This window comes from Schistocerca serialis, chromosome 8 (assembly GCF_023864345.2).
Source record: "Schistocerca serialis cubense isolate TAMUIC-IGC-003099 chromosome 8, iqSchSeri2.2, whole genome shotgun sequence".
In the NCBI taxonomy this organism is placed as follows: Eukaryota; Metazoa; Arthropoda; class Insecta; order Orthoptera; family Acrididae; genus Schistocerca; species Schistocerca serialis.
The window spans coordinates 151,435,357-151,453,548 of record NC_064645.1 but is presented as its reverse complement, the minus strand read 5'-3'; the positions used below and the strand labels follow the sequence as shown (position 1 = coordinate 151,453,548).

The following is an 18,192-nucleotide window of genomic DNA, read 5'->3' as shown; positions in this document are numbered from 1 at the left end:
GATTGGTTCGTCACTGTGACAAAGCTGAAGGACAAACACCGTTGGCCAATGAAACAGCGAGTGGCAGGCTTGTGCAAAATGTGCGATTATGGTTGATTTTTTGGAGCAGGGATGCACAATAAATTCTGTCTAATACGTTAGAAAAGTAAAACAGCTCAAAGCACGTCTTCAGCGAGTTTTCCCAACAAAACCTGTGGCGGACGTTCTTGATTTGCATGATAATGCAAGGGCACACATCAGTAGTCATCGTGGGATGCAGTTTGAAGGTGAGTAAATGTTTATGTGTCAGTGGATTCAGAAGCAGGACCATGCATTTTACCACACTGGGATACATGCCCTTGTTGATATATAGATCAAAACTGTGGAAATGGACATGGATTATATCGAGGTCATATATTAATCGTCTGTGTTGTGGTTTTCTACCGATGTAGTTGCATTCGAAATTATTGACGAATAAAAATTATGAAGCATTACTTCTTAGCTGACTCTTGTAACGACTATGTAGATTCCAACAGACGTCTACCCATCGCTCTTAAACTTAGAGCAAGTGAATTTAGTTAATTTCTTGCCCATTTTACATTTCCCAGCCATGTTTCTTGTGATGTCATATTGGCTTATAAATTATGCAAACGAAGATAAATCTATATTGGTAAAACATTTGGCATATTGCATCATAAATTGTAGTGATAAACATAAGGGTGGCACAAATTGGCACAAATATAGACACAGCCATATTTGATTGTAAAGAGATACTGTGTCCATAAATCATACTAATAAATTGAGTGTGACCTCTAGTGCGGCTTTAACTGTGACTCCTATTTATAACTGTCCTAAATAAATTGTCCCAGGCTTTTTTTTAATTTTTAAATGTGATGTCATATACCATTTTTTTTCATCATAAATTATACATTCTGGGTAATAAATTATAGCAATGAGAGCTTAGGATGTGGCTTAAAGTGACAGGTCATAAATTATAATAATTAAGTAGTGAATTATAGCCACCATATTAGATAAATCTGCAGTCTGCACCAGCTTTCCGAAGAGCAGATGAGACCTGACCGGCAACATCTCGACCACATTGTGGTCAGCCTGCCAAGGAGGCACCAGGCATGTTACAGCTCATCGGATGGAGGAACACAATGCTGAATGTTACCCAGCAACAAGTTCTAATTTCACAGGTAAGATGTATGCTTTCGAATAGGCCTCCTTAATTTTCATTGTTGTTTTCATTGTTTTGCTTGTTTTATTCCCTGATCCTCCTGGATCAAAGCCCATAAATTTCCGCATATACATAGTTATCTACACCATCTGTGTTTGAAGCATCCCAACGCTTTTATGTTTCAGATAATATGATGTACGAAACGCTTCTGAATATCTGAAACTAGTTTACAGAATACAGCGTAACTGGAGAAAGCAAGATTTGTGTTAGTCATCATAGCGGATAAAAGATGTTCTGCTGAAACCGATAGGGAAAACTGAAGACATCACTAAGAACTATCATGTGAAATCATTCACTACAGCAATTACATCAAATATAATTATCGAAGGAAGATAGGGCAGTGGTTCCTACTAGACAATACCTTGCTTGCATAAAAATTCCAGCAGTTGCCGTTGAACAGAATAAGTGTTTCACCCTGCAACGGAGTGTGAGCTATTCCAAAAAATTCCTAGTAGAATAAAATTGTGTGCCACACTGGAAGTCGAGCCCAAAACCTTCCTCTATTGACTTTTTGTTTTTTTGTTAACCTTAGATCCATTTTCCAAATTTCTTTAATATCTTGCACTTCTGTTTGCCAGCTTTGCCACCTTCGGCTAGCTTCAATGCTGTGCTTTTCTTTTATAACAGAAGAAATTCTTTACTGCAAAAAGAGAAGTAAACCGGATTTTCTTATCTGCTCCTACGAAAGGAAAACAGTGTGTGTGAATTCCTAAGGGACCAAACTGCTGAGGTCATCGGTCCCAAGGAAAATAATAATACAAATTAAAGTCACTTCTTCGTTGTGAAACTGAAAATATTTCTTCTTCGTATTATCTCAAATAGTTCTTCTTGAGACATGGAATTGGAAATCACTTAGAAAAGAAACACCAGTTTTAATATCTTCTTTTCAAGATAGATATATCAGGAAAATGTGCTGGAGATAAGTTGGGTGTGATAACTCCTTTTATTATTATTATTATTATTATTGTCGTTTCATTATTTCATCCCACCCTCATTCCTTGTAGTACAGTTTTCAGCATGTTACCATATTTTCTCTTGTGCTCCATATACTGTACTTACAGATTTTGGAGTATTCACATATTGAAATATACCTTTGTGTCAGGTCCATAGTTGTTGATTAGGTAAAGCACGTATTTTCTCGTTAAGCGGCACCTATCATTGTTCGTTTTCTCTGGAAAGTATAGTGTCTATGGTCAGCACAGCATTGATGATGTTATGTTCGCTGCTGAAGACATTGTAATGAATGATATTTGCCCTCTTACCCACTGCGAACTATTGACATTCCATCCACATATATATGTGTATACAGCTGTGCAACTAGATTGCAACGTAGGAGAAGGTTCGTTTGACACAATCGGATTTAGTACAGTCGTTCGTTGGTACCAACTATGTTACTGACTGATTTGTACCAAGTCGTTACCATGCCAGGATACTGACCAAGACTGAAGTTGTGCCGGATACCAGTCCAGTTTACTGCCGACCCACCCTCGTAGATTTATTTCAGCGAGAACTCTCCCCTATTTTCGCAAAAAACTCACAGAAGGCATATTGGGTTGGTACTGCTATAAGAAAAGGTATTACGAGGAAATGACATACGAATAGGTAGGTGACTTTTTCACCGTTCAACAGTGTGTGCACCGTTTTTTGATACACCCTGGCAGATTAAAGCTGTGTTGCAGATCGAGAATCGAATAGGGAACTTTGCCTTTTGAAGGCCAATGAAGTTACCGTCTGAGCAAACCGTGAGTTTCCGGCAGAAGGAAAGTTTCAAACACACTGTTTACCAGGTTCTAGCGAGAAATGTTGGATTAACATACGCGTAGACTACGAGTCAGTGTTAAGTTCAGTGTAACTCTTAGAGGTTTGCTGGTTTTGAAAACCTTTCTCCAGCTATTCATTGTTAATTGGGGTGCATAATATTAATTGCTTCACTGCAGATACCTCAGGAGTCAATGTGAAAAGTCGATGATATTAAATAATTTACACCAATACACAGTTCGAATTTTGTGTTGATGTTTATTTTCTTCCAAAACATTCGCACAGTGCACTGCTGAAAGAAACTGACTTTACGGGTCATGCACTCGAAGTAATCGGAAACAAACGTCACTCTACTGCCACCCCCGAGCTCTTCGGCTCACTGCTTACATAGTTCCTAAACAACACAAGTTCTCTGAAAATACTGTTTAACAAAGTCACATTAATTCAGTTACAATTAAAATCGGTTGTTTCATAAGAAACTGCAGCTACAATTTTGAAGATAATAAATGACTGACTATAACAAACGAAATTTCTAAAATCTATTTCCAAATATAGTATCGAAATTCTGCTTGAGAAATGTGACTAACAACACCTGATACATAATAATTTATATCTCGTTAATTATCAAAGGAATTTTGATGGTAACATATTTTGGAGTACTTTACATAATGCAGAAACAGATTTTGAGGTTCAAATTTTACATGATAATCTCTTGTTGACCAAATGATCGAAATAATAGTTTTTTTATGACAGAAATTTCTAGAACTCGTAATTTCAAAATTAATTGCATTGCAACTGATTTGAGTTTTTATAGAAACATAATCTCTTGAGAGCGAACGTAGCTTTCAGTGCATCAATTAGACAGAGATCTACCCAAAACATTAATTTCCACGTTTAACGAAATAATCGAATCTGGACAACTAATTTCCCATTGAATAACTGAACTAATTTTAACACTGACGTTTCTACATGATTACTGTCTGATAGTTCCACAAGTCAAACAATTAGTTTTTCTATAAATTTCGTAAAATTCGTGATTACAGTAAGATATTTTCCACTAACTAAAAATCTCTGTTAATAATATTTAAATGAGATGTAGTTCACTAATGGGTGTGTTACTTTTAACATATCTCGTGTACAATCCTAAATGATACAATAAAAAGCACCGAAAGTTGTATTTTAACATTTGCTATACTGTGAAATGCGTATCGTATAATATGTGAGACTGTGGTATCGAATACTTCATATAAGGGTCCCCATACTATGTCCTATCACAAGCTTAACGGAGGAACGTCAGTCCTGCCTGGATATATAGGCGGAAAATGTGTTTCATTCCCTGATCCACTTAGATCAAAGACCACACAGTTTAGCAACTAGGCAAAAAATGTTTTTTTGAATATTTTATGACGATGTGAAATGTTAGGTGTGAGGAGTAGCACGTTATTTCAGAAGTAAGATATTCTGCGTCAGCTGACTGCTGGCAGGCGTGATTTAGATGAGCGCGAGCGGTGTGAGATACGGCACGGGCATATATATGGGCGGTTGCGTGCCGCAGCTGCCACGTGTGCAGGGTCGGCGACGCTAGGGTGCCAGACACCTGGCCACGCCTGCGAGCACCGACAGCTCAGCTCTGGCAGCATGGCGGGCGCCAAAGGGCCCAGGGCCGTGGCCATGCAGTTCCTCGCAGCGTTCCTCGGTGAGCAACCACGCCACGCCACAGGCCAATGTCTGTGGCGCATCAGCTTGTACCTATGACAAACAGTAGATGTCTTTCTCATTGTGTCCTTTCAGTTTTCGGAAGCACATGTGTACATTCTCATGATTCACCAGTCTCACGGTTACCTCTCCTGTCCCAACCTCTTTATCCGATAGTAGAACGGCCCCAATTATTTGTTTAGTGTGCCCCAAACTTTATCATCTTCCTCTACACTTTGTAACCCACTGCAGATCCGTCGTTTTTTAAGTAAGTCGTGGATTCTGACTGGTTTCTTGCGGTCCATTTCCTGTGCCAACATTTTCATCTTAGAGTAGCACTTCCAACCTACTTCCTCAATCGTTTTCTGGTTGTATCCCAATCACTGTCTTCCTCTGCAGTTGTTACCTTCTACAGCTCCCTCTACTACCATCGAATCTATTCCGCACACTCTGCGTTCTTCTTGTCAGTGTTTCCCATATATTCCTTTCTTCGCCGATTCTGCGGAGAACCTCCTGAAACAACTTGTTTACTGTTACCAGTCACCGTTTTATTTATTTCCACGACGCGTTTCAAAGGTTTAAACCTCCATCATCGGGTGGATTTACATTAGTTAGTATGACATTTTTGTGTGTGTTGTGTTACGATTTTTTGGAGGAACTTGTGGCACTGCCTAGTGGAGAAACAAGACACTATTTCAGAGCATGGTTTTGGATCTCTTCTGACAAAAAATTAAACTGACCTAATGGTAAACATAAAATAAGTAAACTAGAGTACCTCCAGTGGTCACAGGTTTCTTTCGCTGTCGTAACACATCGCATATATACTATCACATTTGTAAACAAATATGGCGTCTGGAATCTGATGGATGCAAGGTTCGTAGCAGGAGAGAAGACATAATCGCAAAGTGCATAGAATATACATCGTAACAACATTATTACAGAATAATTGTTTAAAGCATTTGGGGGTGTTTGTTTTGAGGTGTCGAATATATGTGTGTGTACTTCAGGTGGCATATAAATCTAATTTTGACAAGTTAAAACAGCTTAACGTTCGTACTCGTTTATACAATCAGGTGAAATGTTAAAATGGCTTAAACTTCATACTTGTTAATAACAATCAGGTGTAATGTTACAGATTTTAAGTACAATAATCATATTGGCTACAGCAGTAGAATCATACATAGATGATACTATTTGATTGGAATTAATAGACAGATGTGAGAGGCTGGAGGCAGAAGTAGAGGAAGAGAGAGAGAAAGTGTGTGTGTGTGTGTGTGTGTGTGTGTGTGTGTGTGTGTGTGAGAGAGAGAGAGAGAGAGAGAGAGAGAGAAAGAGAGAGAGAGAGAGAGAGAGACAGAGAGAGAGAGAGAGAGAGAGAGAGAGAGAGAGAGAGGGTGGATAGAGTGATTATATGAGAGCAAACATTTACATGGCAAGGGGTCCTAAGATTACATGTTACATATATTGGATGCCTGAAGTTTGGGGTAATACATTGGTTAATGCTATAAAAGGTTTAAACCTTTGAAACGCGTCGTGGAAATAAATAAAACTGTGACTGGTAACAGTAAACTTGTTGTTTCATTTAATGTCCATAACAGTCACTGTAAGGCCTAACCTAAAATGTTCACATTTAAAGAGAACCTCCTGATTCTTTGCATTACCAGTCGACTTAATTTTAAACATTCTTCTGTGGGACCAAATCTCAGATGCTTCATTTCTGTTCTGTTCCGGTTTTCCGACAGTCAGTGTCTCAGTAGCATACAATGCGGTGCTTCAAACGTACATTCTCAAAAATTTCTTCTTCAAATTAAGGCCTGTGTTTGACGCTGCTAGACATCTTTCGGCCGGGAATTTCCTTTCTGCCAGTGATAGTCTGTTTTTTTATAGCCTCCTTGCTCTGTCCGTCATGGGTTATTTTGCAACCTAGGAATCAAAATTTCTCAACTTCGTCTACTTCGTGGTCCCACATTATGACGTTTAGTTTCTCGCTGTTCTCATTTCTGTTACTTCTCATTACTTCAGTCTTTCTTCGTATTGCTCAATCCATATTCTGTAGTCCTGTAGTTCACTTCAACAGATTCTGTAATTCTTCTTCACTTTCAATTAAGATAGCAATGTCATCAGCGAATCTTATCATCGATATCCTTTCACGCTGAATTTTAATCGCGCTCTTAAACCTTTCTTTTATTTCTGTCATTGCTTCTTTGGCGTGTAGACTGTTCATCAGGGGCGAAAGACTACACCCCTGCCTAACATCCATGACTGCAGTTGGATATTAGCTGGTAACTCCTTCCTCAGCCATCGTCAACATTAGCGCCTGAGTAAACTTCAGAATGGAAAAGAATTTTGTGTGAACAGTTTCATTTTTGAAATGACGAAAAACAAGTGATTTCTGATGAATCCAGACAATATCTACAGCCCATTTCTTTCAACTTTTTTTAATGCATATAAAATGTTACGAGTGGAACAGGGAATTGTATCTATGCTTTATAGATCTAGAAAAGGCATATGACCGGGTTCCTAGGAGGAAGTTATTGTCTGTTCTACGAGATTATGGAATAGGAGGCAAACGTTTGCAAGCAATTAAAGGTCTTTACATAGATAGTCAGGCAGAAGTTAGAGTTGACGGTAAATTGAGTTCATGGTTCAGAGTAGTTTCAGGGGCAAGACAAGGCTGCAACCTGTCTCCACTGTTGTCATATTATTTATGGATCATATGTTGAAAACAATAGACTGGCAGGGTGAGATTAAGATATGTGAACACAAAATAAGCAGTCTCGCATATGCGGATGACTTAGTTGTGATGGCAGATTCGATTGAAAGTTTGCAAAGTAATATTTCAAAGCTAGATCAGAAATGTAATAACTATGGTATGAAGATTAGCATCTCCAAAACGAAAGTAATGTCAGTGGGAAAGAGATATAAACGGATTGAGTGCCAAATAGGAGGAACAAAGTTAGAACAGGTCGACGGTTTCAAGTACTTAGGATGCATATTCTCGCAGGATGGCAACATAGTGAAAGAACTGGAAGCGAGGTGTATCAAAGCTAATGCAGTGAGCGCTCAGCTACGATCCACTCTCTTCTGCAAGAAGGAAGTCAGTACCAAGACTAAGTTATCTGTGCACCGTTCAATCTTTCGACTAACTTTGTTGTATGGGAGCGAAAGCTGGGTGGATTCAGGTTACCTTATCAATAAGGTTGAGGTTACGGATACGAAAGCAGCTACGTAGCTAGGATGATTGCAGGTACTAGTAGATGGGAACAATAGCAGGACGGTGTCCACAATGAGGAAATCAAAGAAAAACTGGGAATGAGCTCTATAGCTGTAGCAGTCAGGGCGAACAGGCTTAGATGGTGGGGTCATGTTACACGCATGGGAGAAGTAAGGTTACCAAAGCGACTCATGGGTTCAGCAGTAGAGGGTAGGAGTTGTCGGGGTAGACCAAGGAGAAGGTACCTGGATTCGGTTAAGAATGACTTTGAAGTAATAGGTTTAACATCAGAAGAGGCACCAATGTTAGCACTGAACAGGGTATCATGGAGGAATTTTACAAGGGGAACTATGCACCAGACTGAACTCTGAAAGGCATAATCAGTCTTAAATGATGATGATGATAAAATGGTGAAGCAATTCCTAGCTCATTCAGAGTGCTATGTAGAACTTCTTCTCGGAAAACAAAGATAGCTACCCACATTGAGGGTATACACTTGTTATAAAATATGGTGCACCCTCCTATCCCTAGCGACACTTGCTTCACCCACACTCTGCACCCCTATTAATAATAATCAGTCGTGTTAGTATTTGTGCACTACACTCAGGCCTAGCCGAGCGGCTCCCTCCGCCGGAGGATCGAGTCCTCCCTCGAGCATGGGTGTGTGTGTCGCCCTTAGCGTAAGTTTGTTTAAGTTACATAAAGTACTGTATAAGCTTAGGGACCGATGACCTCAACAGTCTCAAAGAACTGATCACACATATCCAAAATAGACTCAGGCCTACTCTTCGCAAATCACATAGTTGTTGACCCCTTACAATTTGAACTGGGAGACCTCAGGCAGCCAGTCCTCTGTGCATGACCGCTGTCACTAATAATAACAATAACAATAATAAAAATCTATATACCGCGCATTCCAGTTTGTCTGTGTCCACGGTATGTGTAGCCAATCTGTCTCCGCCCTATCCCCATCCCACTCCTCACCCTCCCATACTTCAACGCTTTATTATTTCTAAAATTATATTGTATGTAAATAATCTCTAGATATTGTAATTTGAAGCGGCATACTCCCCTCTCTTTATTTCTAAAATTATATTGTATGTAAATAATCTCTAGATATTGTAATTTGAAGCGGCATACTCCCCTCTCTTTATTTCTAAAATTATATTGTATGTAAATAATCTCTAGATATTGTAATTTGAGGCGGCATACTCCCCTCTCCTCCCCCCCCCCCCCTTCTCCTCTGCTTTCCCATTACCTTCCCAGCTAACCCCGTACGCTACAATATCCAGTTGCCTGTGCTCCTGGCACTTTTACGTCATTCCCCCCCCCCCCATCCACCCCCCCCCCCACCTCCCCCGCATCATCAACCGTTTCTTTTATGTTGCCCGTCGTGTTTGTTGGCTGGAAGGAGTCATACTTCGGGCGTCGGGCGTCTTGTGTGGTGTGAGATGCTGCTTTGTTGTCATTGGCACGTGCACGCCACGACAATACAAAAAATAAGCTGTACAAGAGTAAATACCAAAACTTACCTATAATGCATGTAGTAATAAGAAGCTTTGAAGATGTTTCGTGTACAAATATAGTACATTTCTGTAGCTATTACAGTGTTTAAAGACCACTCACAAAAATATGCAATTTTAAACTGGAAGAAGGGAATAATTTAAGCTCTGATTTAAGCTCTAGTTTTACGATATCTATGTAAGGGCTAGTGACTGTAACACTTTATACACGTATAATATTTGCAACACTGCCGTCCAGTTGTACCATACACTTTGTTTAAGGTTGATCATCAATGAATGGAACACGTCAAACAAACGTAAACAGATCCGTAAATGTGCATTTTACTGTATATTGTGGTTTTTAGGACTTAATAATCATCTGTGAGCTCTAAATATATGGACAAGGCCATGTGCACAAGGTCCTTTTTAATTGTAGATGTTTTGTTTCTGACAGGCCTATAAAACATATGCTACATTTTATCCACTAATATGCAACATAGAATGAGTTTATAACTCACGATAAACACGTTCTGAAACAAAAAATTTAGAAGTTATGTAAATGTACATTTCTATTTCTGCTTCTTGTAATGTCTATCAAAAATTTTTTTCTAAAATATCACGTGATAAATCATGGTGGAGATATGGTCCATGTACAGTCAGTTCCACAAGAAAGTGTGCGCCATAATTTTAAATGTAACGCCCGCAGTGGTCTCAAATCTGTACTCAGTGCGCTTTTGTACAGTGTATAGATAAACAGTGTGGTAGCTGAATGTTTTGATTTGTCGGCTGCATTTTAAAATGGGTGCAAAATATCTGAAGTGCCACGAGGCAGTGTTCCACGTAAATCATCCACAGGGACCAAAGCTTTCATATGGATCTGCTGCTAAAATTCTTAGAAAGTCAAAGACATTCGTTTCGAAGTGTATCAGATGATATTTAGAGGCTGGAAACGTGGATGGGCTAACGTGCCAAGCTGTATCGATGATGGCGACGATTGGATTAACTGTTAGCTAACTGTGCAATTAATAATGACATTTATTTTATGTAAACATACACTGGAGAGCCAAAGGCACTGGTACAACTGCCTAATATCGTGGAGGGACCCCGCGAGCTCTTCTGAACTGCACGTTGCAATGCATCCCAGGTATGCTCAATAATGTTCATGTGTGGGAGGGTTTGGTGACCAGCGGAAGTGTTTAAACTGATAAAACTGTTCCTGGAGCCATTCTGTAGCAATTCTGAGCGTGGTGTCGCATTGTCCTGCTGGAATTGCCGAAGTTCGTCGGAATGCACAATGGACATGAATGGATGCCGGTGATCAACAGGATGCATACGTACATGTCATCCATCTAGACGTATCAGTGGTCCCATATCACACCAACTGCACACGCCCCACACCATTACAGAGCCTCCAACAGTTTGAACAGTTTCCTGCTGACATGCAGCGCCCATGGATTCATGAGGTTGTCTCCATAGCCGCACACATTTATCCGCTCAATACGATTTGAAACGAGACTCGTACGACCATGCATCATGTTTCGTCATTAACAGTCCAATGTCGGTGCTGACGGGCCCAGGCGAGGCGTAAAGGTTTGTGTCGTGCAGTCATCAAGGGTACACGAGTGGGCCTTCGACTCCGAGAGCCCATATCGACGACGTTTCGTTGAATGGTTCACACGCTGACACTTGTTGGTGGCCAGCATTGAAACCTGCAGCAATTTGCGGAAGGGTTGCACTTCTGTCACGTTGCACGATTCTCTTCAATCGTCGTTGGTCCCGTTCTTTTTACGGCCGCAGCGATGTCGGAGATTTGATGTTTTACCGGATTCCTGATATTCACGGTACACTCGTGAAATGGTCGTACGGGGGTACATGCTGTGTCCCATCGCTCGTGCGCCGACCTTATCACTACGTTCAAACTTACTTAAATCTTGATAATCTGCCATTGTAGCAACAGTAAGCGATCCAACAACTGCGCCAGGCACTTATTGTCTTATATAGGCGTTGCCGACCGCAGCGCCATATTCTGCCCGGTTATGTATCTCTGTATTTAAATACGCATGCCTATACTAGTTTCTTTGGAGCTTCAATTTATACTTGTAATAGTGTCTTTTATTTCATACAGATAACGGCGAACACTTTCGTATGGAACTGACTGTATATACTCTATGTTACAGATCAGAGAATAACAACAAAGTCTGTCGAAACCGATTGTCGAAAATAAAGAAGGATTTATGCGATCTCGGCTATAGAAAGTTTTTATCTATAACAGTAATAACAGTTTATGTCCTACTACAGTGTAGTAGCTGTTATATAGATACTCTTGTGTTGTGCTGTCAAATAGTTCGTTTACTGTTGTGTAGTTAATAATGAAACTATTTCCGCTGCATTGTTGTATGTGGCTACAAGCCGGAGAAGACATTTTCTTGGAACACATGTGATGTGTATGTCTCAAGTTTATTGCCATAGAAGCATGGTACAAAGTACAAAAAATGTGTGTATGGTTGGAGTACGTGAGGAAGATATTATCTATACATTCATTTCAAAAGCTGTAACCGCATTGCGTCTAGCGTTAATGATAGTACTCGAAAAATAAGTTATTATTGGTAAGCTATGCAGTCAGTAGAAATTTCTTAGGGAATAGTGCCAATAAGCAAGGATACTTTAAAAATAATTTTTGTCTTGACCGAAACACAATTCAACCCCTTTGTTCTTACCCCTCATAAAATTACAATTTACTCGTCGGAGGTACTTATCCCCATATTCGGAACCACGGCGGTAGTACCATGAAAGCTACTCCCTGTGTCTTAATACATGTCTATCATTCTCACCCTTCCTTTTCTCAGTGTTTTTCACATGTTCCTTTCTTCGCTTGTTTTTCTGAGAACCTAACCATTTCGTATCTTATCAGCCCACCTAATTTTCAACACTATCCTGGAGCAGGACGTCTCAAACGCGTCGATCTCTTCTGTTCCGGTTTTCCCACTATCCATTATGCAGTACCATACAGTGCTGTACTCCAGACGTACAGTCTCAGAAATTTCTGCCTGAGGTTAAGACATACGAGGGTTATTCCAAAAGTAAGGTCCGATCGGTCGCGAAATGGAAACGACTATGAAAATCCGATAAAGCTTTGCACAGATGTGTTGGGTAGTGTCTCTAGTATAACCCCAGTTAGCATCACGTCGCTCTTCTCATTTCTGAGCTCGCAGTGAGTGCGTAAAGATGTCTAGAAAATAGTGTCTGCCGCCAAGTACGAGGGCCTGGTGAGAAATTTCGCCTGAAGCTATGCAGCCAACATTACATAACTGTCGTGCTGTTTCGTCTTCACGACAATTCTCAGCCGCATTCTGCAGGGGCAATGAAGATGCTCCTGCATCGTTTTCAAATGGAAATGTTAGATTACCCACAATACAGTCCGCAATTGTCTCCCCCTGAGTTTCATCTCTGGTCACATGAACCGCTGTCTTTGAAGACAACATTTTGACACAGACAACGAGGTGTAGGCCAGCGTGGAGAATTGGCGGAAAGCACTGGCGGCTGCCTTCTATGATGAGGCTATTGAAAAGTTGGTACAACGCTATGACAAAAGTCTAAGTCAGAACGGCGATTACGTAGAGAAGTAGCTGAAAGGTGTAGCTAATTGTTACAAGTAAAACATTTCTGATGTTCACTGTGGTTTCAATTTGGCAATCAATCGGACCTTACTTTTGGAATAACCCTCGTATCTCGGTTACAACTGCCGTTCGCTTGACCACGAATTCCCTCGTTGCCTGTGCTAATAAGCTTTTTATATCCTCCTTGCTCCTGCTGTCGTGAGTAAATTAACTTCTAAGGTAGCATTATTCTTTAACTTCATCTATTGCATGGTCCCTAGTTTTGATGTTAAGTTTATCGTTAATCTCATTTCTGCTGTTCCACGTGACTTCCATTTTTCTTCGTTTTATTCTCAACCCGTATTTTTATGTACTCATTGGACCGTTCACTCAATTCAGTAGGTCCTACAATTCTTCTTCACATTCACTGAGGATAGCTATCTTTTATTCCCATCATTTGCTCTCCGACGTATAGATCGAACAGTAGGGGCGAAAGGCTACATCCCCTTCTTAGAGAATTTTTAATCCGAACACTTCGTTCTTGGTGTTTCATTCTTATTGTCCCCTCATGTTTCTTGTACATATTGTATCTCACCCGCCCTTTTATGTATGTTACAGATTCACAATTTTGTTTTCCATTTTTCTTTATACTATTCTTGTGAGCACTTTGGATGCATGAGCCATTAAACTGATTGTGCGATAGATAATTCTTGTACTTGTTGGATGTTGCTATCTTCTCGACTGTGCGCATGGTATTTCTCTGAAGTGTGATGGAAAGTCTGCTAACTTAAACATTCTACATACAAATTTCATTAGTCGCCTGGTTGTCACTTATCCCCAATGATTTCAAAAATTCCGAAGATATGTTATAAAAGCTGTCTGCCTCATTTGGTCACCAGCGTTCCATATATTTGTTACACGCTGGCTATAATGCTGTGTTCTATCTGTGGACTAGAATAGCCTAAAGTTTGGGATATAAATTGTAGGGACCAGAATAAACCTTTCGCCTTGCAGCAAAGTGTGGTTTGAAACGTCTTGATAGCTGCGTACCTAGGGGTTCGTATCCGGTACATCGCCAGTCGCAGGCATTGCTCGTACCGACCGGATGATGCACGCACGACTCATATTCTTCCTCCTACCGGTTTAGAATGCCGTTTCGGTACACGGTTTTCATCTGTCAGAGTTTCAAGCTGATGACTGGTTTGACATTTGCACCATATTTTGATCTTGATCAAAGAATCAAATAAATCAGGTAAATTTGTTCTCTCTTTCCTAATTTTCTCCCGTATGTCTCGGTCGATCAGAATAAACGTGTAAAGGCCATACGTTCAGTCGTTACATGCTACTAGGATGTTTTCTATTACGTCTTAACTCTCGAGACATCATTGGTTAATCTAAAAAATGCACCGTGCTTCAGATTCTAGGCCTGACTGTAGCTCTCTGTAACTGACTGGCTAAATGAGTTCAAAGGCCTGATAAAGGCACTGGAATGCCACCCCCTAGTACATCTAGGTTTAGAAAAGCACTGTCGCGTTCAGAGTAGCCTTATGAAACGCCCCCTTAGAAAAATTATGAATTACTGTGCTGGTAAACCTCTTACCTTATTTGATTTACAAAAGCTGAGCAAAACTCAACGTACTCAGACAGTTTTCTCTTTACTTATTCTGATCATCACTAAACTGACACACAATATTTCAGCGCAACGTAATCTGACTTTCAATAATCCCTACGAAAGAATGGCACTGACTAACAATAACCTATACCTTTCAAGAATCACTCACCTCACAAAAATCTTCGTTACTCGAACTACTGCAATACAGCGAGCGCCAATACTGCCAGCTAAATAAAAGATTCTAACTACCGAAAGCACTAACTACTGATAGGCATAGTTAGCAAATGAAAGATTTTGATGGAGAACAAACACTGTATTTACCTTAATAATGTTCAGAAGTCATCATATATATATACATCAGTTCATGATATCCAGTATTACAAATTTACTCTTTCTGATGGACACACGTCCAGATCGTCCGCTCTCAAAATTCCGCCATCTCTCTCCCCACATCCACAACTGCTGGCGGCTCACCTCAAACTGCACAATGCTACGTGCTGTTCACATCCAACAGCCCAGCAGTACAATAGCGAATATTCCAACAATGCCAACCAGCCACAGACTGCACACAGCACAGTCAGTGATTTTCATACAGAGCGCTACGTGGCGTTGCCAACATAAAAACCTAAACAGCCTACTTACAGCCTTCGTGTTGAGAACAGTTTTAGCTTTCGCCTTTACCTTTGACTTCACAAAACAATCGATTCACCTGTTGGTTCTCCGTTCCTGATTATAGCTTAATGTTCATTTTGTTGTCTCTCAAGTCAGCAAGCAAACTGGAGACAGATCTGGTGACCAACAGGCTAAGACAACTTAAACAGCCTACTTACAGCCTTCGTGTTGAGAACAGTTTTAGCTTTCGCCTTTACCTTTGACTTCACAAAACAATCGATTCACCTGTTGGTTCTCCGTTCCTGATTATAGCTTAATGTTCATTTTGTTGTCTCTCAAGTCAGCAAGCAAACTGGAGACAGATCTGGTGACCAACAGGCTAAGACAACTTGTCGACACCATGCACAGCTTGTTGGGTTACAACAGTGATACGTGGGCGAGAGTTGTCGTGCTGGAAAATACCCCATGAGTACTGTTCATGGGTGACAGCACAACGGGTCGAATCACTTAATTGTACAACTGTGCAGTCAGGGGTGCGTGGGATAATAACGAGAGTGCTTCTGTTGTCATACGAAATCGCGCCCCAGACCATAACTCCAGGTGCAGGTCCAGTGTTTCTATGAAGAAGACAGGTTGGTTTCCAGGCTTTCAATTGGCCTCCTGCTGACTAACACACTGCCACTCACCGGCACCGAGGCAGATGCACCTTTCATCAGGAAACACAATAGTCTTACAATGAGACCTTGCTTGACACCATTGAAGTCGCAGATGGCGGTGGTCTGGAGTCAGTGGAATGCATGATATAGGGCATCTGGCTTGCAGCTGTCCTTGAAGTAACCGATTTGTAGAAGTCCGTTGTGTCACTGCGGTGCCAGCTGCTGCTCAAATTAATGCTGCAGATGCAGTAGGATGCGTCACGTATGCCGAACATGATGGACTTTCGGTAGTGCCACGTAGCCTTCCGTAATCCGGTATTCTTGATACTCTACTGGCCATTAAAATTGCTACACCACGAAGATGACGTGTTACAGACGCGAAATTTAACCGACAGGAAGAAGATGCTGTGATATGCATATGATAAGCTTTTCAGAGCATTCACACAAGGTTGGCGCCGGTGGCGACACCTACAACGTGCTGATATGAGGAAAGCTTCCAACCGATTTCTCATACACAAACAGCAGTTGACCGGCGTTGCCTGGTGAAACGTTGTTATGATGCCTCGTGTAAGGAGGAGAAATGCGTACCATCACATTTCCGACTTCGATAAAGGTCGGATTGTAGACTATCGCGATTGCGGTTTATCGTATCGCGACATAGCTGCTCGCGTTGGTCGAGATCCAATGACCGTTAGAAGAATATGGAATTTAGTAAATTAATGAAGTAAACTGCGAGTTCTTTGCAGTTTTCTTCATTAGTGAGCGGTAATTTTCCATTTTGTTTTTTAAAGCAGAGATAGTGTGATGTGTATCCTCGTATCCTATTTGCAAATATGCTGTAGAAATCTTTTATATTGTAATTCCTGGAGTCACTCTCTAGATGTTCCAGTTGTTCGATTAGGTTTCTTCTCTTGGTTTGTCTGATGGTTATCGGTATTTATTTCCGTACTTTGAAGAAATTTTGTTGTGTTTCTGACGTTTTCTTGCTGCTGTATTTCTGTAAGGTCAATTTGCGTGCTTTAAGGGTATATTCACAGTTGTCGTTCCACCGTGCATGTTTTTCTCTTGTTTCTTTTTTGTCAGCAGCAGTAGTTCCTGCGCTTTACATATAATCTTGTTTTTGAACTCTTCCTATGTGTTTGCTTCTACTTTCTCTCATTCGTCCTTTACGTTTGTTTTGTGGAGAACGTTTACGTCGAATCTCTGCAAGTGCGATTTCTTGGGATTGTACTTGGAGTGGAGTGCATTTTGCTTTGACTCGTGTAAGGTAGTAGTCTGAGTCAATATTGGCACCTCTTCGGACATGTACATCATGAATTTCTCGTTGCTGTATGTGCGTTTATGGTCAATCTGGAATTCCCCAAGTTTTTGAATAGGAGAGCGCCAAGTTTCTTGCTTTCTGGGGTGCTTTCATAAAGATGTGGACATTATCTTCAGGTTGAAATTTTGGCACAGATCAACTAGTCGCTTTCCATTTCTGTTAGTAAATTTGTGCGCAGGATATCTGCCTATAGTCTTTCTGTGTTCTTTTCTCTGCTCAGTTTTGCATTAAAGTCACCAAGGAGTAAGATGGTGTCCATCTTGGGGATCTTCGCCATAGTCTCCTCCAGCTCGTTCCAAAAATTCTCCACTTCCGTAGGGTTTTTCTTGTTGTCTATGTTGGTTGGAGCGTGAGTGTTGACAAGTGTACAATTTCTGTTGGCGCACTGTATAAATGCCATCATGAGTGTTGTTGATGGGAGTGACTTCCTTGACGGAGTTTATGTTCTTCTTGTGTGCAAGTATCGCCATTCCCAGCAAGGGGGGGCACCTTTGCCAATCTGTCTATCAGTTTTGCTCTTGAATATGCGGTAGTCTCCATAATCTGTGGTATCATCGTCAGTATATCGTGTTTCCTGAAGTGAGGATTTTTTTGTCTGTCGAATTCTGTAGTAAGACTGAGTAGCTTTCCAGTTGTATTAGTGTATTGATATTTAGCGTGCCAATGAATGTTGGTGTTTTAGTGGGTAGTTTGCCAGAGAACTCCGACTTTCTCTGAGTACGTGGTTACCCGGGTCCCCCAGAATCCGAATGCTCGGTTGCCGCCTGCCAAAGAGTGGATTGGTTACCACCTGGCGTAACATTGTTGTTGCCCCCACGAACCATAGTGCTTGTCATTAATTTTTTTCCAGCTAGGCTGGTTGTGTAGAACCAGCGATTGTTAGTTCCTGGAGCAGTTGCTACAGCCGCACCCTCTGGATGAACAGTCGCTGACCAAGTTGCCGGTAGCTACAGCCGCACCCTCTGGATGAACAGTCGCTGACCAAGTTGCCGGTAGCTTCCACAACA

At 40.9% G+C, this 18,192-nt stretch overlaps 1 protein-coding gene across 1 annotated transcript in view; it reads left to right on the top strand.

Moving 5' to 3' along the window:
- The first annotated feature begins 253 nt into the window (after nt 1-253).
- LOC126416891 (facilitated trehalose transporter Tret1-2 homolog) overlaps nt 254-18,192 on the top strand; it is a 58,118-nt gene continuing 40,179 nt past the window's right edge. Inside the window, exons 1-2 of the mRNA XM_050084775.1 lie at nt 254-266; nt 4,533-4,673. Of these exons, the coding sequence (XP_049940732.1) occupies nt 254-266; nt 4,533-4,673 (154 nt within the window). The remainder of the gene's footprint in view (nt 267-4,532; nt 4,674-18,192) is intronic.